The 23,997-nt window shown below is 33.6% G+C and overlaps 1 protein-coding gene across 2 annotated transcripts in view; it reads right to left on the bottom strand.

The window, feature by feature from the left end:
- The window catches only part of LOC106707720 (hypoxia-inducible factor 1-alpha), a 116,037-nt gene that overhangs the window by 76,184 nt on the left and 15,856 nt on the right, over window positions 1-23,997 (bottom strand). Inside the window, exon 3 of one of the 2 annotated variants that reach the window (XM_014499129.2) lies at window positions 12,536-12,728. In XM_014499129.2, coding sequence (XP_014354615.2) covers window positions 12,536-12,728 — 193 coding nt within the window. The remainder of the gene's footprint in view (window positions 1-12,535; window positions 12,729-23,997) is intronic. The other variant, XM_014499130.2, reaches the window with a different exon arrangement.

Below are 23,997 nucleotides of genomic sequence, written 5' to 3'. Positions count from 1 at the left end.
AATCAGTTGACTTTTAAACATTGCAAAATCTTATTTTGTTCTTTCTTTTCTTTTTGTCATGTTAAGTCTTACGTAACTAAAATTTCACGAATTAGCTTTACGAATGGCTACGTGTTGCTTAGTAAATAACGATTTTACTTCTATCACTGTTTGAGTAAGTTATTGTTTTCTCAGATAATATATTATTATAAAGACTGATTCAGGACCACTTATCTTGCTAAATATGTCGAAAGAGCTTCACATATTCACATGTTTATCTGGGTGTAAGTTAAATTTCGTCTGATAGTACTTTGACGTTTCTGTTTATTTATGTAATGAAAATAGTGCTGGCAACTGCATAACGGATATTCGATGCCACGAAAATCTGCATAGAATTTTCAAAGATAGCGTGAAGTCAACCAAGCCGAACTGGGCCGGGCGGTTGACTGTGGCCTAGTCGTCCCTAGTTTACGGTGGGCTCCGAGCCCGAGAATGACGATACTACATAGCCGAGCAAAACTGAAGCAATCGCTTTTTCAATTACTTGTATCAAGATATTCTTTTTTCCGGGTTAGTAATACAAATCATCCGAATCGATTAAATTGCGATTAGTGATCAAAATACCTCTAACGATCTTTTTAACGAAAAATTAAGTGTTTTTATCACATTGTTGCGTTCTTATTTCACAAGCCACCAGAAGATAACAAACAGATCTCTCATAAAGGACTTCGGACATCGAACGGAACACATAATAATGAAATTTTACCTGTTAATAAAATTTGTATTATGTTTCCTGAGATGTCCGAAGTCCAGACAAGTTCTTTCTGGCGGTTATTCCACCAAAATAATTCGGTTATGAGTCGAACAATGACAAGGTGGTGGCTTGGTGGCGTGCTCCCGGGTTTTGGAGTTGCAGGTTAGGTCCGCTAGAGGCGCTAGTGTCGGTAGTGGCGCTGGCGGAGCTGTCACGTGACGTGAGTTGGGGCGCACCGGAAGGAATGAAGCGATGTACTCTCTCATAAAGGACTTCGGACATCTCAGGAAACATAATACAAATTTTATTAACAGGTAAAATTTCATTATTATTTTTTACAATAAATAAATAAAAATAATATTAAATTAAAATATTATGTTAATTAAATATTTATATTACATACTTTATGCTAAAGCACTTAACTATCTCTCAATAGAGTACAGTTGTATACATACGTCTCTCTCTTGCTTTACTTACGCTACATCTTTCTTCTCTTTCATGTAACAAAATGCGCATAAAAGTCACTAGTTAATGTTTTCCCAATTCCGAGGTTCGGCCCTCTCGGGCACCCTTGAATCGGAATGCTAAACGCGTAATGAGTGACAGTCCAAGCCGAGGTCCCCTGTCGGGGGCCCTTGAGCTCAGTTACTTCATGGAGCGTCCACCGAAGCGACCTAAGAGCTCGGTGACCTCCCAATTCGGTAATAACAATGAAGTAACAGCCCGAGCCGAGGCTCCTGAGGGAGCCCTCGAGCCTAGTTACTCTTAAACGAGGTTTAGGCTAAGCGCCATCTGCGCCCGGCACCTCAAGTCCGGTGAAACTGTAAATGCCTCCTCAAGGCAAACAGTGACTACTCAGACACAAAAAAAATCCCAATTATCGAATTGCTTAAAGAATTTTGCTTTAAAAACATGTTACACACTTTTGAACATTCGACAAACAATTTTAGGACTCCGCTAATAACTATTAGGCCAATAAATAAATAAGTTATGTTTATACAACGATGTGCTCTTAGTTATCTTAAAGTAGCTTTATCAATGGTATTTATGGCGTCTTCACACGTGCACATCATGACAAGTCAATTTCGATGACGAGCTTGAAAAGTTAATTGATGTCCGAATCACCGTTGAAGAGGATGACCTCAGATAAGACATGCATTTCGTAAGACGCACGTACTTTGATAGTTTGTTGATGATTAACTAGCGCGTATGATGGGTATATTGAAAAATTAATGGATAGATTATTTTCTGTTTAAACCGCAAGATACAATTGACGTGTGACTTATGAAACATATGTGAAATAACTTGTTTAATGCGTACAAGAAGCAGTTTTAAGTAATTTCATTCGGTTGATTGCCCATAAGTAGAGAGTATTTTTTATAATTCGTTGCCGTACCTTCACTAGCATTGTACAATTGTACTTGCAGCCCTTTAATAACATGTGCTGTTCAAGTGATCGATGAAAGCGGAAACCTACGATATTGTCTATTCTAATCGAATTGAACGAATCGATACAATACGTAAATATAGGCCATTCGATTTATAAATCAACTCCGAAATCGATTTCAACAAGTGGCTATTAATTAAGTTGTTGTAAGATAAGAAATTAGATAGAATAACAGTTGGGCGTAGACAGTATCTGATATATGGATTGAGTTTAAGAATGCTTTTTCGATATAAATAAGAATCATATATAGTGTTGAGTAATACGTTATTTTATGAGCTTCAAAAGTGTTAAATGCTTGTTTTAATTATGGTAATTGTAATTAGTAATAATTCTACTTATACTAACTGATGCATAAATTACTAGGAACATATTTCATGCTGGAATAACTTAAGTTCTTTTATGTTTGTTTGATGAATGGTAGTTGGAACAAAAATGTAGAAAACAAAGATCTTTTAAAATAAAATCTAAAGTTAGAACAAGAGTAGAACAAAAACATAAGACAATCTTTTTAATATAATAAGGTGGTAAACGAGCGAGTGGCTATCTGAAGTCGCTGAATGAGCGAAGCGGACGCTGCCCATAGACATCCGCATTTCACATGAGTTACCTTCCTCTAATCTACGGAGGAGAGGGCACGGAAAGAGAATATTTTCCATCCCATCCTTTCCTATTAATAAAAGGGTGGGAAAGGAGAAATCCGTTCACTTTTGTTTTTAAATGCATTGCCAAATTACCTTATAACCTAAATTTTATTATTAATAGGAAACGAAGGAAAAGGTCACCGATGTCTTCTTTAGTTGTATAGTTTACTTTTACTCTATTATATTCGAAATCTACAAGGACTGTTAGCAAATCGTGTTACTCGTAATTTCATGTTAGCCATTATGTGTTCAGTTTAATTGCCTGCCAGGTGACGATAAACAAAAAAATCAATGCAAAATAGAATAAATATTACTGTCTATTATGATATCTGTCAATTATTATAAAGTCAACGAATGAATGAGATAGAGTCATCAGTTTTAATTGCATATTCGTTGTCAAATAAATAAAAGATATATTGTATATCTTATTGAATACTCGAATAAAAGTTCAATCAGTCTTTTGTTTAGAGTTGAATTTCATAATGTTTAACTACGGTTAAGCTCAAAAGATACCACTACAAAGAATGTAATTATTTTTTTTTTGTAAACTTTATATCGAAATCTGCACATATTTTTTCATAAACATCATCGGGAACTTTCATGTTCGATGCATTCTTTATAAAATATAGAACATAGGAATACGTAATGTCTTGTGTTAATGTTTCGTCTGTGTAACGAAATTAACGAATTCATCTCTATCAATGACCGGAATGACCTTTCATTTAGTATTGAAATTATTTTTTTTATAAAAAAACAATTGAAAGTGAGGACGTATTTGGTCGGAGTGAGGTCGCATCGTACGAGATATTAATGACGATGAATGATTTGCAAAGTGTTAATAACACATTAGTAGCGACCTAAGCTATACTAAAATAGCTATGCTATAAGTAAAAAGGTGAACAATAAAGTAAATTAAAAAGTTACGTTACAATTTAGAAAGAAACGTTTAATTTCATTTTATAAAATTGTTATTAATCTAATAATAAAAAAAATCTTACACTTACTTTATCTTAATAACGACTGCGCTAGGAACGTTATATTTAAAAGTATACATATTAAGCATGTAGGTATTTGATATATTTCCCACCTAGATAAAAAGTTCTACCTCATCTTCTTCCGTGTATCTTCTTGTCATAAACGCTTTGATAAATATACTGTTGCTAAATTATCAGGAAATAACGTGAAAGAAGCGCGTGCGCCTTAGGGTGGTCTTATAGGTAGAGAATGAGGCACTTTTGTCCCTCGTACCAGGGATTAAAACAAGGTTCAATTTTGTCTTAATTAGGGCAAAAAGAAGACAACAGAGAAGTGTTAGAAATTAACATTCGAAAATATTTATTAAAGATTTGATAGATATAAACACTGACAGACTGATATACTACGATTAATTGTTCAGAGATAATTACTATCTCTGTCTACCGATATTAAGATAAAAGAGACGTAAGTTAACGACGCTAATTATTTTTATCGATATAATTTCAAAATTAATTTTAAGTCATCACTTAACATCAACATTTTAAGATAAGTAATCAAGATAGATACGATATTTTTATCTTACTTTGGGTCAAATCAATATTTTTCATGTCGGCAAAGTAATTTTGTTGAATTAAGTTATTACAATTAACAGTGTTGATAAGTTGATCATCAAGTTTGACTTCATCTGTAAGGTGCAAGTTCAACATGTATTAAGTCATGAATTGTAAATTGCTCGTGATTGATATAGTGATCAAGATTGTCGGTGGCTCAGGGGTTAAGTACTTGACTTGCAATCTGCAGATCCTGGGTTCGAATTCCGCCATGTACCAATCTGTTTTTCGATTTTCGATTTACATTAGTAAATTAATCCGTCGTTGTTACGGCTAAGGAAAACATCGTGATGCAACATACTGACACTGCACATATCTGAGAAGAAATTCAATGATATGTGTGAAGTCAACCCGCACTTGGTCAGCGTGGTTGACTATGACCTAGTCACCTCTGACTTGGGGTAGGCTCCGAGCCCCTCGGTGGGGACGTTTAGTGAGCTGATGATACAGTGATAAGTTAGCTAAAGGCTAGCTATATTTTGTAACAACTAATCTTAGGAGCTTGTACTATAACTGTTTCCTACTATCACAATCTAAAGGTGGTCATTTAAGAGATCTGCCTTAGCGACGAATAGGTCATGTCAAAACACTAATTAGAGTGCACCAGTTTAATTCAAAACATATTAATTTCGTCCTCTTATTTTTTACTCAAAATGTATAAGATCGATTGATATTAAAAAAATAATCTATATATATAAAAGAAAGTCGTGTTAGTTACACTATTTATAACTCAAGAACGGCTGAATCGATTTGACTGAAAATTGGTGGGCAGGTAGCTTAGAACCAGGAAACAGACATAGGATAATTTTTACCCCGTTTTCTATTTTTTTTCCGCGCGGACGAAGTCGCGGGTAAAAGCTAGTTAAATATAAACAAAAGTTGTATGTAACATGAAAGTGTCTATCACAACAATGTGATCACATAGATGAAGACTGTATCAGCCTCTACAATTACTTCGCATCTCTCATAGATTCGTTTCGCTTATTGTGTTGAATGATAATCGCGTATCACAATCGATTTTTTTAATCGATACGAGAAATAATTATTTCTAACCTTACTGCGGGAATGAATTGTTGGTAGACAATTAATTTGATTAAGCATATTGCGGCAATCGTTAGCTTAAAGTGGGACTACCGAACGAATAGGCCATGGCAACGATTATGGCAAGTGTGATTTAAGTAATCTGATTGCCTAAGTGGTTACTTTAACAACTCCTTAGTATGGATTTCTCCTCATAAGTCAACACTAATACCCTCCTTAAGTTGCTATTTAAGGCTGTAAATTATTTCAAAACTGAAATTTATTAATTGTTGACTATCATTATTTTTACTTCACTTTCTATTAAGTACTAGCTTTTACCCGCGACTCCGTCCGCGCGGAATGAAAAATAGAAAACGGGGTAAAAATTATCCTATGTCCATTTCCTGGTTCTAAGCTACCTGCCCACCAATTTTCAGTCAAATCGATTCAGCCGTTCTTGAGTTATAAATAGTGTAACTAACACGACATTCTTTTATATATATAGATTTGTTACTTATTTGAGCAAGTATTAGGTGTAGATTAATAATAAGGTATTTTTATTTAATATTAATAAGTTAATTGACTATTTGAGAAATGTAAATTAAAGTGCACTTAAAGTTACAAGCGCTAACACAATAATAACATTACTTAAACGTTGTAATTATTCTATTACTTCACGTTAGAACCAGCCGAAGAGAATTAATAATTCAGGGTCACTTCGAGTCTCGAAAATAACATAATGTTAGTATATTTATCAAAAGTAATATTCAATTGTACTGAGAGTAATAATAGTTCACAAGCAAAGCTATAAATCTCGGTATGTATAGAGGTCTAAGAACGCGGCAGACCTTGACCCACTCAATATGTGACCCAATACAACTCAAACGTTTAACCTAAGCACGTTTAAAATCTGTAGACTTTGTTCTATAGAAATAAACAAATGATTCAGAAAAATAATAAGTACATGTAGGTGGTTAGTTAGTTGTATTATAGTGTGTTTTGGGTTCGATTCACAACCATGCCTAAGTTTAATTTAAAAATTAAAAATATTTAGTTTGACACTTTTTGAACACTTTCTGATAAGCGTTGATATATATGTTCACCTCTTTAAATGTGAAAGTTATTTGTAATGCCTAAAGAAATTTAAAAACTTGTTAGCTCCAAAAAGAAAAAAAAACTATTCTATAGTTCAAGTTGGCAAGAAAAATTAAATTAAATTACAATGCCGCGTTAATATGGGATTATTTAGATCTCTGCTCTATCATTTCAGGGGAGCAACGTATAACATGTAACTTATCTATCTACACCTGTCTTCGAGCCTCGGTAACTAGTCACCAAGTAATTTTCTGCCTGATTTAAATTTTAAATGAATGTTAATGTGACACAGCGCCACGGACGCTAATTGGATTAACGACTGTACACACGAGGCTATGTACAATCAAGGCCTTTTGCGATGTTCCACTTCACAAAAAAATGCCATATTCCTTGCAAGGAGAAAAAATTACAAAATAACGAATTAGGTAGCAGTGAGTTGCGTAAACGAAGACATCATAATAGTAATCGTCGTCTCAATGCCTGACGTTGAAACGATTATCACTTTAAGGGTGGACAACCGCTAGAGTCCTTGAGAGTACATAGTTACGTACAGACTAACTTTATAAATTAACCGTATACACGCGAAATTATAGTACTCCTTTTTGTGTTAAATATTGTAACCGTGAACTTCGACTGACAATAGCCTATAAAATCTAGATTTTATTTTGAATATTGTAAAGTGGCCAGGATTCGCCAAATATGAGTCTCTATGTATAAGTAACAAATTGATGATTTTTACTTTTTTGTATTAAAAGCTACCTTTTCTTTTAGTTAACGATATGCACTAAACACAATACACATTTACAGGTGTAAATCTTATTTTTTGCTGAAGTAAAATACCTGTTTCGGCCATTTTCATATAAGGTTGAAACTTTGGGAGCCTCTCGTGAAAAGTTATCCCATTGGCCCTTACTCGTAGGAGCCATTGAAATATATAAATTGCAAAGCGCGAAACAATGGCGAAATCGCTATTAATGTCTTGATAAGTGTAGGTATTCAGTTCTGCCGCCCAACCTCGCGCTTGTATATCAAGTGCGTCTATTATTACTATCCCCAGTTTCTGGGTTAGTTGTAACTTTGTGAGAATAAGGGCGTATGAATTTGTATGGCAATGCATGTCATTTTTGAAACGTATTATTGGACTAAATGTGCCCCTCCGACTTCGTCCCTGTGGAATAGTCTTTTTGTCACATAGACCTTGCATACAAACTTTCATCCTCTATTCCCTATAGTCTATAGTTAGTTTACACCCTTAAGGGTAAAACTTTTACTTTGAATGTATTATTAATATAGAATCAACAACTTTAAAAATTAATTGCAAGTTTCTAGCTCTGAAAATGGCGAAACTGCTATACAAATTTTAGTACAACATAGTGAAATAACAATATTTATTCGTAAAAGGTTAATTTCTCAAACTTCGTCTTACTGACTACTTATTATATGACCAATAAATCGCCATTCAATAAGCCTATTGAATTCAAAAGCGTCAAAGTTTATTTATTTAATGAAATAAAAATTACAACATAAGTTTATTAGCGCTACGTAATCATTTCTAGAGTGTGTCAATTTGCTTCGTCTCACATATAAAGGTGCGTTCACATCTGGCAAATGTGTCGAGAATGTGAATGCTTTGTACCGCTCGCGATCTATGCGTATGTAGGTTGTATTCGTGGACATTCGCCAGGTGTGGACGCACCCTTACTTAGTCTGCATAGGTGTGGAGCAATTAATATCGTAGCATTGTAAATGATCACTTAGGCTGCGTATCGCTCGCATGTCGTGTACCCATGTTTCGCGATTAACGCTTGAGTACATTTTATTTGGTCTCGTTTATAATTTGTATCGTATGATAGTGTTGAGTACACACTTTAATTATTAATGAATGCATTAACTACATAGATTGGTGATACATTTAAATGTAAACACGTAAAGTTACAAGTAATTCCTTTTTTATTTCCACTCTGTGGAATATTAACTGTTATAAAAAAAAAACAAATTGAATTGCATTGAACTGGTTCGTAAACAAAGTTACAACAATTAACTACAAACTAGAGTGTGTTTTTTTTTTGTAAAGCGGAATGTAAAATCCATAACCATACCAACATTCCAGAACATTCATGAGAACGGCATGTACGTCAATGCGGCGGTATCGACCCGAACGGGTATTACCAATCACCCGCCACTTAAGGGTTAATTAACCACAAGAAAGGTTCATACTCGCTAGTTCCCATGGTGGTATGCAAAAATTGTTGAGAGAATACGAAGCGTCTGTGCGTGCCCGCTAATTCCAGCCCTTCTCCTGTAATTTCAGCATTTAGAGCCATAAGACTTGGGAATCGTAATCGACTGCCAGTCTTACTGTGCCTTCATTCTGTTTAGGATGCCTATGTTGCATTTAAACATTGTTGTTAGTGTATAAATAATTATTTTTACAGCAACATCTTTGAAATCATTTTAACAATTTATATAAATAGTACTCTACTCTAAATGTAACTCAGAGTCTCTTAAAGGTATTTATCGGTTGCTTAGTGTAGATTCCGCATACTATATTTACGCTAATGGTTTTCTTCAATATACATAGTATAAAACAAAGTCGCTTTCGCTGTATGTCCGTATGTATGCTTAGATCTTTAAAACTACGCAACGGATTTTGACGCGGTTTTTTTTAATAGATAGAGTGATTCTTAAGGAAGGTTTGTATGTATAATAAATGCATAATATAGTAGAGAAACACTGATAAATTTAAAGGTTTCTAATGTGAACGCTGTGAACGTTGTGTATAAGGACATTCTGTAGTAGGTATATTTTGCATTGCACCCGTGCGAAGCCGGGGCGGGTCGCTAGTTAGTGATAAATTGAACGCTGATAGCTTTTCGTAATACATCTCGATTCTGTTATTCACTAAACAGTGTTTCACCAATGATATGTAAATACAGTTTCCCACGATCTGCGGACAATCAAACGTTTATCGAGACCTCAGGCAGTGGGATGCGGAGTCAACTCTCCCGCGGTAAAATCCCAGGGATGGACTCAAGTAATTTTTGAATACTAAGGGTATTTCAAGGAAATTATAACTTCCTTCTAAAAAATCACAAACAGGTCTAAATAATTTTACTGAATAAAACAGTCATTACGAGTTATTTGAATGTTTTTTGGGTTGTGAGGAAAATTTAATATGAATTCATATGACCTTTAATTATGCATTGACATATTTGTTTGGAAATTTATATCAACGGATTTTTTATATTTTAATCTGTAATATTGTAGCATTTAATTAGTAAGTTCTAGTATTTTTATATATATTTGGCTCACTGCACAGTTATATTAATTGATTTTCACTATATCGTATATCTTCTCAAAAAGTCAATGTGTACAATCTCGAGTTGAACCATGTGAACGGTTGTGGCGTGCGATGCGGGCGTGACACGTATTGACGGGGTTCGGTCCTCGAGGCATCATTACAAACAATAACCATCAGCCGGTAGCCACACTGACCCGCTAATTTTCACTAATTTTCATATCAAATACGAAGGAAGCACAACGTCACCGAACTTCTGTGACTGATCGTGTGAACTACAGTTTTTATTTTATTTTATTGTATGAGATGGCAAACAATGGTTTTGAAATCGATTGAAATCGCGCGCGACCATATGAAGCTGCAATAGCATAGAAAATGCGTTGCCTACCTTTATAAGACAGGGGAGAGTATATCCAGAAAGGAATATTTCCCTTTCTCATATATTCTCTCCCCTGTCAAATCCAGTTTGTTATTTAATTGAAGTTTTTAGTTCACTAGTTCAAGGTTGTTTACGTAAAAACACTCAATATTGAGTTCTCCGTGATATACGGCCTTGGGCTAATGCATTTAATTGAGCTTGAAAATAACATTCTCAAAATTTTGTTAGTCATTATTGCAGTGGTTACCTTGTCAATTTACTCAATAAACTTTACGACCAATTAACTTTTCTTTCTAAGATAGACAACTTTAGATTTCTCGGGAGAAGTTACTACTGTTTTTTTTCTTACATAAGTTGTACTTTTCATGATTACCAATACAAAATAGTTTCTTTTTTTATATCAAAAGATGGCAAACAAGAAAATGGCCACCTGAATTCGTCTAAATAGCAAAACAACCGTTGTCCATAGACATCCGCAAATGCGGATTTGCCTACTTTAAATCAACGGAGAAGAGGACGCCCAGAAAGAGGATATTTCCCCTTCCTATATGTTGACTCCTCCGGCAAATCCACCTTTACTTTTTATTATTAGGAAAAGATGGGAAGGGAAAAAGGACTAAAATTAGGCCTCCGGCACCACACTCATCTGACGAAACGCGGAATTGCTTCCACTTCACGCCTGTCTTCTGAGTTCACATGCGCAAATGCAGACGCGTTGCCTACCTTTAATCTACGGAGAAGGGAACGCACAGGAAGAGAATATTTCCCCTTCCTTAGCGTCCCCTCTTCCGCCAAATCCACTCCCCCTTCCCATCCTTTCCTAATAGGAAAAGGGTGGGAAGGGAAAGAGGACTAAAATTAGACCTCCGGCACCACACTCATCTGACGAAACGCGGAATTGCTTCCACTTCACGCCTGTCTTCTGAGTTCTGAGTTCTTAGTGGTCGTGGTATTTCACCGGTCGACCCGGTCCAAATATGTTTGTTGCGGGATCTACCATTGTTATTAGCTAGATATTGGAACATAAAGATTGTTAGATTTTATTGCATCGGTGCATTTTAACAATAAAAATATTAATACTAAATTCGGAAGAATAAATCACCGACAAATTGCAGAAAGTAATAACTATAGATACTGAAAATAAGCATGTGTTCTCAGGTCAGTTATGAATATAAGATGTATTTAAACAGAGCAATGAGAAACATTACATTTATGAGTGGTATTAGACTTGTAAATTCATACTGCACAAGTTGCAGTGAACTGAATGACGCGATGACAGGTACACTGCACGCGTGTTAGATAATAATTTATTTGCAGTAAGTTGCAAGATGCAGGGGCATTGGGTCGGTAATTTTTGCTTTATTATTACCACTTGAAGTTCATTGGGAAGTTTAATATGTTCCTATTCCATTTAAAAGTATTACCATAAAATTCTCATTGTATTTAAAATGAAAGGTGCACTTGTATGTTAATTTATGACGATTTCTACTTGACTTACAATCTGATATAAATTTTAGACGTTCCTCTAAGATGTACCTGAGTATTTTTATTGGTTTATAAAGTACTAGCTTTTACCCGCGACTTCGTCCGCGCGGAATAAAAAAACACCACAAGATAAAAAAGTTCCTATGTCCGTCTCCTAGTTCTAAGCTACATCCCCATTAATTTTCAGTTAAATCAGTTCGACCGATCTTGAGTTATAAATAGTATAACTAATACGACTTTCTTTTATATATATAGATTTTATTTTAGAACAAATAGGGTTTTAAAACAAAGATTTCGCCTAAAATATAAATGCAAACATCACTTTTTCATCAGTGGAGAAGTCTTGAAGATTAACCGAGGCCACACAACGTAACCCTATCTTTGTTTTCGCACGAGATCCAAATAATTCCCCGTGACTGGGTCTTACAATTAACTAACAGATTACTATAATTATTCAGTTGCATTACAACGTCGCACGTCGGGAAGGTTAGCTCGATGATGTCAGCTTGATATATCTATTTCAATAGAATAATACGGATATAAAAGAGGTAATACCTTCAAAGAAACAGGTGTTTATAAAACCTTTAGAGTTTCTAATTTATCTACTAAGAATAAGTTACTTTGAACGTTGTAGTTTGATCAAAGTGTATGCGACCGTGATATAAAATCGATCGAAATATACTTCACTAATGTAGTGATTTTTCGATTTGCACCTCTATTGAGTTGTTTAATAATTTTTTAACGTTTAAACTTGGTACCATGTTTTACTTAGAGTAAACTAATATTCAAATCTTTGAAAACGATTTGAGAATGTCCTGTGTATCGAAAGTGATATATTCATTCAGACTCACCTTGTTGGAAATAGTTGGACTTCCTGACGTAGACGCAGACAAGGGCCATGAGCTGTAGCTGGGAGAGACGCTGTCGGGTCGACGGCGGCAGCGGCAGCAGGTCCCTCAGGTTGGCGATCTCCGCATTGATGAGGTCTCGACGCAGCTTGCTCGCGCCTTTCGTAGACTTGCCCTGATCGAACCTGGAAAACACCTGCAAAGTTAAAGACTTGAAAGTTTCATTTGTTTAGATTTGCGTCAAGAATTTTATTCAGACATTTACCGAAAATTAAATTTAATAAAACTGATATAGGAATGGGAACCGTGGAGGTTAACAGGGCATCCTTGTTTAGTACGGACTGTTTGTTGAGAACGACAAGTTTTGTGAGAGAGTTGTGAGAAGTATTGGGAAATCCTTACGTCCAACAGATATTGACAATAATGATGGAGACGAAAACAATGGTGATAATATAGATGATGTTGGTAATATTGCGGGTGTTCATTGTTGAATAATTTTAGTAAACGTAGATGATAGGCTGATTATTCATTGCAATTAATCAATTTGTAAACAAGTAATGCAATCGTATGAAATTCAAATAATTGGCTGGATGATTATAGATATCCCATGACGTGATACATGTATCTTAAAATAGCCTTGGCTTCATGCTGTCGGAATGTGGTTATAATTAGTTTTGCAAATAGTTGCAATTCTCTTCGCGTTACATCGTGTTAGCGCACAGGTCATGGAGGCAATTTTCAAATTTGTCTACTTATATAGCCGCCTTCATATTCACCTATTGTTTTTTGTTTTCTATCCCTTCCACTCTAACTTTGAGGATAATCATTTTGAGAAGTAAGAAGTAAGTAAGCCACAATTGCTATTACTTTATTCCTTGTATTTTATTGATTGTATTTGGGATGCAGTTTCTTATGTTTTAACTGTGGATTGGTCACATTTCATTGTTTTAAAAGAAACTGATCCGTAGTACAAAACAGCGTTGATGGATTTTGCATGATTTTATTTTTTGCCTAGCAAACCATATAATTGCAACAAATAAATATAAACATCTTGAAACTGACTAAACCTCCTTTTTGAAAGTTTAATAGCTACCGGTTGGTATTTTGCAGAAACTATAAAACTTCTCGATTTTGTAAACAAAAAAGCTACGGCTTGACTAATTTGTTATGCGGCTGTATTATAAACTGACAGCATCGACATCAATAACTGCTTTATTAACAATTTAAATTGATTTAAACGTGAAACTGTGAGATTTATTTGAATATTATTTAACGTCTGAGTAGCTTACTGTGAAATATATATAAATCATTTCGTATTTTAAGACTGTTACTATTTTTTTTTTTGCTTTGTTTAAAATAATTTTGACTCTATTATAATTTATACACTATTTTTAATAGGTTTGAAGTACATTTCTAGTACAATTTCGTCTGTTGTTCTGAAAGGCAAGTAGAAAGTTATGTCTTCTAGTTTTAAGTCAAACGCTTTGAGATTGAACTTGTCGTAAGACGCGCAAAATAACTAATATATAATTTCCAAATTGTTAATAAGTACTGTTTTTACGTATGCCCTTATATTATTGTCACTAAATACCAATTTTATTACGGTAAGTATCCAATACTTAATATTATACTCGTTATTTCTAGATTTCTGGAGTATAAAATAAAATAACAATACAATATCAAGATATTAAATCTGAATTAACCTGTTACGTACTAACAAAGGTATTGTATTACGCATTTTGTACGAGAATTACATTAAATTGTTCCAATAAAATTAGTTACACTTTGTTTCCTAGTCATTCGAAGAACAACGTTATTAACTATTATTCTAAATCGATCAATAAATGTTTTTCGTTATTAAAATTATTGTAATAATATTACTTTGTATTTCCTAAATTTATAAAATAACCTTGTCTTGTAATGGCGTTGGTATACAGTATGCAATTGAAGTAAAGGTCAACCTTTAATTAGATTACATTTTATACTTGAAATAAAGTTTTTTATTTGTTAAAAACAATTGTTAAATAAAACGAAGTTACGTGTATTTTGTTGAATTTGAGAATCCAAGAGTCTTCAGTTTTCGTTGTATAGCTCAGGGATTCCCAAAGGGGTCGATATCGAGCTCAAAGCATTGCTAATTCTCACTCTGTCTTCTTCTATTGACCTAAAAAAACTAAATCTCTTTTACTAAGAATATTTTATGGACTATCAATCTTACTAATGTCAAATGCGTAAGTTTAGATGGATAAATGTTTGTTTGTCATAATGTATCACCAGAACCTCTTAACGGATTTCGCTGAAATTTGACACACATTTAAAACATAGTCAAGCAAAACACATTAGCTACTAATTAAAATATTTTAAATTTCCCACGGACAGAGTTGAAAGACAAAGCTAGTGTTATTATCATACATTAGTATAGGTGTAAACTTGTCCATACATAAGCAACGTGTATGATTTTGATTGAAGTCTGGTTTACTAGCAGTTTAGAGCTAGTATTAAGGTAATAGACTTAATGTATCTAAGTTGAGGTGTGTTTGAACAGTTACACGTGAAAACTCTCCTCATTTCCCACGCTGACTGCCGTTACATAGGCCCTCAATAATTTAGACAATTTTCCAATATCAATCTCACTTACGTACAAGTTAGGAAAGACCAGCGTATACAGAAACTAGCTGTCGCCCGCGACTCCGTCCGCGCGCAGTTAAAAAAAAATGGGGGGGGGGGTTATGAAAAATAGATGTTGGCAGATTCTCAGACCTACTGAATATGCTCACAAAATTTCATGAGAATCGGTCAAGCCGTTTCGGAGGAGTATGGCAACGAAAACTGTGACACGAGAATTTTATATATTAGATATACGCTGGTCTTTCATACAAAGTATTTTATACAAACATACGCTAGGTGTAGTACATGTAGATAAAAGTTATACATTAAACCAGTATTAAAAAGAATCATGGCAATTTAATAATCTCTTTTTTTATTTCAATTTCACAAGTGTTATGATTTTTAAATTAAAAAAATGATGTCTTATATTAAAAAAGAAAAAAGATAATTATATGATTATGTTATAACTAAACTGATTTCAATTACTTGAAAATGGAGTTCACAGTTTTGTGTTAAAAATGACACTTAAAAAAATACTTTTTTTTCTATCTACCTGGCGTAACACCAACATATCTCATACAAAGAAATATTTTCACAATGACGTTACGAAGGCGTGCAAAATTTCATCCTAAGTCCTCTGTATTCGTCGACAGTTCGACGTCTATAACTTGAGCTCAGTGTAAAGTACTACGCATAGAAACCGCAACCAGATATCAGTAGTAGTCAGAACATGGTCTGCGCATTACTACGTATGGGGAGTTACCTATCTAAGTTTTAGTCCGCTCTATAAATTCTAATACCACGTTACTGGAGCGAAGGCTTTATTACTACTTCATGTTTATGTTATCTTTTGTTCGATATGGTTTATTTAATTTCTTCAATATCTCGGCCTCTATCACGATATTATCTATTTCTGTATAAATTATTATCGTTGGCCAATTCCCGCGGAAATGTTGAGCACGTAGAATAAAATGGACTCGACACAGTAGCAAGAAATATTGAAATGTCAACTTGAAATTCCGATTTGTCTACTAAGGTTTGTTTGTTTATAAATATAGACATATATTTCTTGAAATTAGTGCAATTTGGATCATCAATATATAAAACTAGCTTTTACCTGCGACTCCGTCCGCGCGGAATAAAAAAAATGCACACAAGATAAAAAAGTTCCTATGTCCGTCTCCTAGTTCTAAGCTACCTCCCCATCAATTTTCAGTTATATCATTTCGACCGATCTTGAGTTATAAATAGTGTAACTAACACGACTTTCTTTTATATATATAGATTAATTGTTAAAATGAATAGAACACATACAGTCTGTATAACTTTATAAAATATAGTTAGGCACTGTTTACTTGCATATATGTTTTAACCCTTTGATCGCCGGAGATTGATATAATGGACGTCAAGGTTATAAAAGAGTTTTTATTACCCTTAAACATGAATAACCAAACCTGCTTCCGGTATATAAATATTATGTTATTTATTTATAATCATGATTTATAATATCTAGGTAGTAATCAGCGTGCGATTAAAGGGTTGACATATGTTTAACCTAAAATGTAGTTGAAAACTCTCTAAGTTTTTTATAGTTAGGCTCTAAGTTTCAGAAATAAGTTCATGTCCGCAACTTACTAAGATAACACCCAAACCGTGCAATTTCACGTTTTTAACTTAATGGATTTCGTACCTTAGTTTTAGTAGAATTTCTTAAGTTTATCGTGCTGAAAGTATTATAACTAAGTTTTGTATACCTTATTTAACACCTACACGTTCTTATATGACTGAGCGGAATAATACCAAAGGGTCGGTATACCACTAAACGGCGTATTTAAGCTAATCACAAAACCATAGTTGGTCTTATGAAAGTTTATAATGCCTTACATAAAATATATTAACTATAAACATGTTCACACTAAATGTATTTTCAATGTACGCTAAACAAGGAAAATTTGCAAGCGTAAACTGTTTAGAACTTTCGTAAATTTACAATAAACTTCTTATCGTTAGTAATCATTTCTAAAGAGCATACAAGGATAAATAACAACGATATAAAATATTGATTTCAAATGCAATTTTTTGTATCGAGTTTTTTTAGATTAGATATAGCCTAGCGCCTTGAAAGTTATTTTCAAATCAGAAATATATTTTTCATTCCGTTGCTGTATGAATGTGATTTTGCTATAATGCATCAATAACGATTTTTATATCAAGTTAAGGAAGATTTGTTTGTCAGCTGTATTATGAAATAGGTGCCGACCGCCACTACGTTTGCGCGGTACTGAAAAAAACTTAGTTAATAGCCTACGTGTTGTTCCAGATTATGTTCTAAATCTATGCCAAATTTCATAGGGAGATTCAGGAGATACCATCTAACAAACTTCCATCTATATATCTATACATTCAATCTAACGTTTTTATAACTTTACTAGCTGTCGCACGCGACTCCGTCCGCGCGCAATTAAAAAAAAAAATGAGAAATAGATGTTGGCCGATTCTCAGACCTACTGAATATGCTCACAAAATTTCATGAGAATCGGTCAAGCCGTTTCGGAGGAGTACGGGAACGGAAACTGTGACACGAGAATATTATATATTAGATTAAGATTGGTATAAAAAAAATAACATGCTCTAAATGTATCAATAGTGGACATGGAAAGTGCCGGACATGTTAGTGACGTGGGTCGCTCGATGTCTGTAGCCTGCGATAATTAGTGCGCGAATAGCTTACTAATGAGCAAGCTATTGTGCGACGGCGCGACGACCTCAACAAATGTCCTATGCCCCAGTCTACTTTGTTTCCTAACTTTTACTTTTTTACTATACATAAGTCCTTAAATACAAAATGTACAGATCCTCTAGTGTTCCAGGTGTTCCAGGCTGTTTAATAAAAAAATGATAATTTAACGAATTACACTGTTAAAATATAAACCAGTAAATTGTAGATTGTCTAACTAATGATTAGCAATTTGCCAAATGGTTTTTAATCTAAATTATAAACTAGTTATCGTTGGTTTCTGAGATCAACCTAAAAAATCTGTATGAAACGTATCATTTTCCCTCTAATTATCTATGAGTTAATAGAGATAACAGTCTGTTTCATACAGGAAAACCAACGATTAGTGATTTTAAATGACAGTGAAACACAATTTAAGGTTGTACACTACCAAGCTGCGATGTTTTATGAATTAAAATTGAACATGGAAGAAACTGATATATTTTTCACTATGAAATTTAATATAATAAGACAGGAACAAGATATAAAAATGTACAAGATATAAAACAAAACGTCAAAATGAAATATGTCAAATATAAAAAAAACAAAAAAATGGGACCCATCTACAAGCACTCCCTTTCGATTAAAATAATTTTTATCAAAATCGGACCACCAGAGAGATTCGCAGTAACACACATAAAAAACAGTCGAATTGATAACCTCCTTCTTTTTAAAGTCGGCTAAAAAGAAAAATATTTTATAAAAATGTCCAAAAAGGCTGAAGCAAAAAGGCTGTATGCAACCCCGAGGCCGCAACAAAAATTAAAAAGTTATTAGTCTCAACCACAAAAACTGAATATTATTTTATATTGGTATATCTCACAGCTCAGACATAAACAATACACAATCATTATTCACAGTTAGGTCTGACAGATGTCTAGCCCTTAATCGAAGGTTAAAATTAGCTGGCCTTAGGGTATAAACACACTGCAGTAATTCTGCATTTTTAAACGTACCAATTATCAGTAAACTTATTATCTATTTTGGAGACTTATGGTTTCTTTATTAAAAACTAGCTTTTACCCGCGACTCCGTCCGCGCGAAATAAAAAATAGAAAACGGGGTAAAAATTATCTTATGTCCGTTTCCTGGTTCTAAGCTACCTTCCCACCAATTTCCAGTCAAATCGATTCAACCGTTCTTGAGTTATAAATAGTGTAACTAACACGACTTTCTTTTATATATATAGATTATCTTAATTTGTATGTCACTGGGAGTGGAGGTTTTTCGTAAAATATTTCCCTCTCGCTAACTTATAGCTATAGTATTCAATACTGTATTGATTTTGAAATAAAAACAATTTCTTATATTTACATTTCTCGATGAATTAATATGTAATTTAAAGCTCTACCAATGACTTATTACGCAATGGAAATTATATTCGTATGTTTCGATCTAGTGTGGTATGACCCTTAGGATATATGTTTGCAAGTCGTGTTATTTAACACCGTCGGATAAATACGATCAATCGAATTATAATTGTTTTTCACGCTCATTACATGTAATTGAAATAAATCCTTTGTCTTGTGGTTATTGTTTTTTTATTGATTTCCGAGTTATTCTCTCATGATATGAAGCTTTATGTTTTGTTTTTCATAATAATAATTTAAAATATACAGCGTCATTGGCTCAAGGGTTAAATACATGACTTACAATCTGCAGGTCTTGGGTTCAAATCCCGCTATTTACCGATGTGTTTTTCGATTTCCGATATACATATGTACATTTATCCGAGATTCTTACGTTGAAGGTAAACATCGTGAAGCAACCTGCACATATCTGAGATACAATTCAAAGATACATGTGAATTCAACCCGCACTTGGCAAGGGTGTTTGACTATGGCCTAGTCACCCCTAATTTAAGGTAGGCTCCGAGTCCCTCAGTGGGGACGAATAGTGAGCTGATGATGATGATTTTAAAAAAATACAATGCACACACATTTCAGCATTTTTAAATTTCAGAGAAAGATTGAGTCTGATTATGTCTTCAAATCATGGATTTTTGAAATTTTGTCTGTAACATAATCGTTAGTAATAATGCATGGCCGATGACAACCACACATAACAATTTAGTTCTCTAACATCTACTTTTCTATTGTAAAAAAAAGTTATAAATATTTAAGTCGTATAACAAAAGGTCACTAATTCAGTCAGAGACATTTTTTTCCTTGTAATTTGATTACTGAATACTACCTATTCATATAGTATATGCTTGTATACATATAGAAGGTTACATTTGGCATTACTAATACAAAGGTTTCCAGTCTAAAGGCTTTAATATGTCTTCCTGTTCATCTGCGTTGCGTTCAAGGTCGATAAACAATGAGTTTTAATCTTTGTCCTTTATAAGGTGAGCTTAATTCATACTACTATGAGTACTTATATGGGATAGTATTTGAATAACTGAATCATTCATCATATCAACAAAAAATATAAATCAACAACATTGTCAATGTTCATAAACGACTAGCTGTCGCCCACGACTCTGTCCGCGCGGAATAAAAAAATTTAATTAGTAGATTATGTTCTACATCTGTGCCAAATTTCAGTGAAATGCAAGCCGTTCTGGAGGTATCTTCAAACAAACATACATTCAAACATTCCCATTTGTAATATTAGTAAGATGTGATTTTCATTTGTTTAGGCCCTTTATACACAAGGCAACGTTAATCTTGAATTTTATTCATTTATCATAAAGGTTCCTACACAACGCGAGTCGCCGACATTTCTATCTGTCAACGCTAAATACCTGTTTAGTCGCTTGCAACTTGTTTGTCACAACCATCATGAGATAAGTCACTGCGATTTATAAGATGGCGGAGGTAATCAGTTGATACGTAGTTGATATGCCTGTACTGACCGAATAGACTACGGGGGTACGGAGCGCACGCAACGCGTTACACGCGACACAACTGTACAATATTACAAAAAATTATTTAGGATTAACTCGAAAACTAACGAATGGATTTTAATGGCCTTACTATAACTGTGTGAAAGTTAGTCTAATTTAAAATATCATATTTTTAATAAGATGCGATTTTTATGTCCACTTTTGGCTGAAAAACCCGTCCGCAGTCGAGGTAAATTTTTAGTAATGTAGTTGAAATAACCTTGTATGTATTGGGTACTTAAAAGTTTGTTGTAACATAATGAAAGCTAGTACATACTCATATATCAAGTATTACATATTGGCCTTTGACCTAAATTGTAAGAACCGTTTGACAATTCATTTATCTTTCCGTACTAATGGCTAATTACGCAAACGATTCGTTTGGCAAATCTACAAGGGCAATGAGATTGGGTTTACAAAGCATTTTAAGTTATAAACGATCGATACAAATTTAAATCTTAACTCGAATGTAATAAAGTACAAGTTTCAATAAATATATATTGTCAGGCAAGACGTGGAAAAGATTTATGTGGATAACAATGCGTTGTAGTGCTTTTATAACAATTATGGACGACATTAAAATAGATTTGATTTTTTTAAACCTTGTTATGTAATTATAAACCTTTTATCGTTGTATTAAAGGTTAGAATTTAATTCAAAACAAGTACTGTAAGTTATTAACAACAATTTTTAATTTAATTATTAGTTAAACGGCTTATAAGATGAATGGAAGAGCAGTACATACTGTGCTGACTATAGGGAAATAGGCAGTGTGAACATGTCAATTAAAGTAAAACTTTATACAACGCAAGCAACTAGTATATCTTTGTTACCAGTACGTCAATGTACACTCTATTTAAATATGAATCAAACGATGTACTGCGAGCCGGAACTGTGATTTAATATACTCACTGTTATTGGATCCCGATAATAATTTATAGTCGCACCGCAGCCGTGGGAACGGGACGCTATCTGCAAATGGCTTCACACCTAGCTTATACTAGAATAAATTATTTTATTTTTACGATTTTAATTCGTGTTTTATTTAGTTTTAATGAATCTATTAAACTGCAGACAAGAATAATCAAGAAAATTCGACATTTCTCTATCGCGTAGTGCTTTTTGTTAAATTTTATTTTTATACTAAGTATTTATATAGAAAAAAAATTTACATTCTTTAATAACACAAACTATGAGAATCAAAGTAGAAATAGGTTCGGATTATTTTATTATAATACAAAGAAGATCACTTCAAGTTCAGTAAATCAATTAAATATTTAAATATAGACGAGGAATGATATCATTATATTATTAATTTCATCATTAAGAACAATAAAACAAAAGTCGGTAGAACAAAAAGCTTTAAAAAGCTCGACGTACTCGTAGACTCAGTTGGCTTGCTAGAAATGGATCTATCAATTAAACGCATGGAACGTAAGCCGGCCTTGATTGATGTATCAATAAGTACATAAATCCATTAAGGTAATACGCATGAGTCTGTTAATTGTGTATTTTCCGCTGTCAGCGAAGATGGGATGCGCTCTGCTTTCGTAACTTTATGATTGGATTAGAGTGCTTCGAATTAACTTCTAGTTTATCTAAGCGATGTACATAAGAGTATAGACAACAAAAAGAACTTTGTTATAAAAATACAGAATAATTATAATCAGTAAATAAATTAGTGTTCAATAGCAAATTCGCATGATTTTTATTAAGTTATTTTTTTAAATGCATTGCAAAGAACTATTAGTAACAATGGTTTTTTTTACACTACTTACAATATCAAGTAAAATCGTTATCATTATAAACATTGCTTTATATCATGATTAAATTTTATAGTACATACTTTCCTCATAATTTATGTTTATTTACTAGATATCGCCCACGACTCCGTGAGCGCGGAATTTAAATAAAACTTATTTAGTAGCGTATGTTTTCTTCCAGACTAGGTTCTACGTCTATGCTGAATTTCAGCGAGATTCATGCAACCGTTCGCCATTCATCCGTACATCCAAACTTTTTATTTTATGATATTAGTAACATTAAGATGACCCAATAATACTACATGTGATTAAAAAGTTAAAAAGCAAAGAGTAAATGTTTTGAAAAATAAATCAAATGGTGAAATTGAAAGTCAAGGCTTCTACCTGTATACGGTTGAGACTGCATACAATAAAGTCATTTGAGATCTGAAACGCGTTTAATAAATCTATAGAAAAATATTACATTTTTTTCTTACATAATGTATAGAGTTAAAACTAGTTGATCTTAATGTTAGATATTTTTTAGTATTAACGAATAAAGGTCAGGTGAAGACGAATTCGTTATAAAAACATCTATTGTAAAATACAATCACTTACATAAGTCAAATAGAGTTCATGTTTATTAGATTGCTAAAGAGTTCGTATCAAAAGTGGATTAAGAATAAACGAATGATTACGCTTTTTATACTACCTGACGTACTCAGAATCGTTTCATAGTCACTAATACAGACGCGTAGATGCTACTTATCTTACCATTAAACATCTGAGTAAGGTGGTCTAATATAGCCAAATCTAGACATAACTGATTTGCTCAGTTACAGCATCTTTCATTGAATTAGTGTCGTATAACTTAATATTTACTAAGGCATAATAATATCCACGTATTTTTGATGTTATAAGAAGGGAAAGGTGCAAGCGGCCACCTAGATTCGCCAAAATAGCGAAGCGACTGCTGCCCATAGACATTCGCAATTGCGGATTCGTTGCCTACCTTAAATCGATGGAGGAGAGGACGCACAGAAAGAGATTAATTCTCCTTCCTTTACTCCCCCCTTTTCCGGCAAATTCTTTCCCCCTTCCCCTGCGCAGGTCCCATACATGGCTTAATATGTATAATAATGTGGCATAATATGTTAATCCGAATTACAATAGCTTAATTAGATGGAGCGCGGTCATTATCACACAGGATGTCACAACATCCCGGTCGCACCGCTGTCATCTGGACGTCGAAGATGTCTCACATTTTGTCCACGCTCTGACGGTTTTAGTACGGTACAGTCTAGAACAAAAGTGTCGTATAAACTGAAATACTAATTTAACCTAATATTTTAATAATTATTTTTTTTTTATAAGAGAAGGGGGCAAACGAGCAGCGGGAACACCAATATAGTTTCTTTTGAGTTTGATAACATTGAATAGTCATTATTTT

The sequence above is a fragment of the Papilio machaon genome, chromosome 18 (assembly GCF_912999745.1).
Source record: "Papilio machaon chromosome 18, ilPapMach1.1, whole genome shotgun sequence".
Taxonomy (NCBI): domain Eukaryota; kingdom Metazoa; phylum Arthropoda; class Insecta; order Lepidoptera; family Papilionidae; genus Papilio; species Papilio machaon.
Note: the sequence above shows the minus strand (reverse complement) of the source record. Positions and strands in the feature narration are given on the sequence as shown.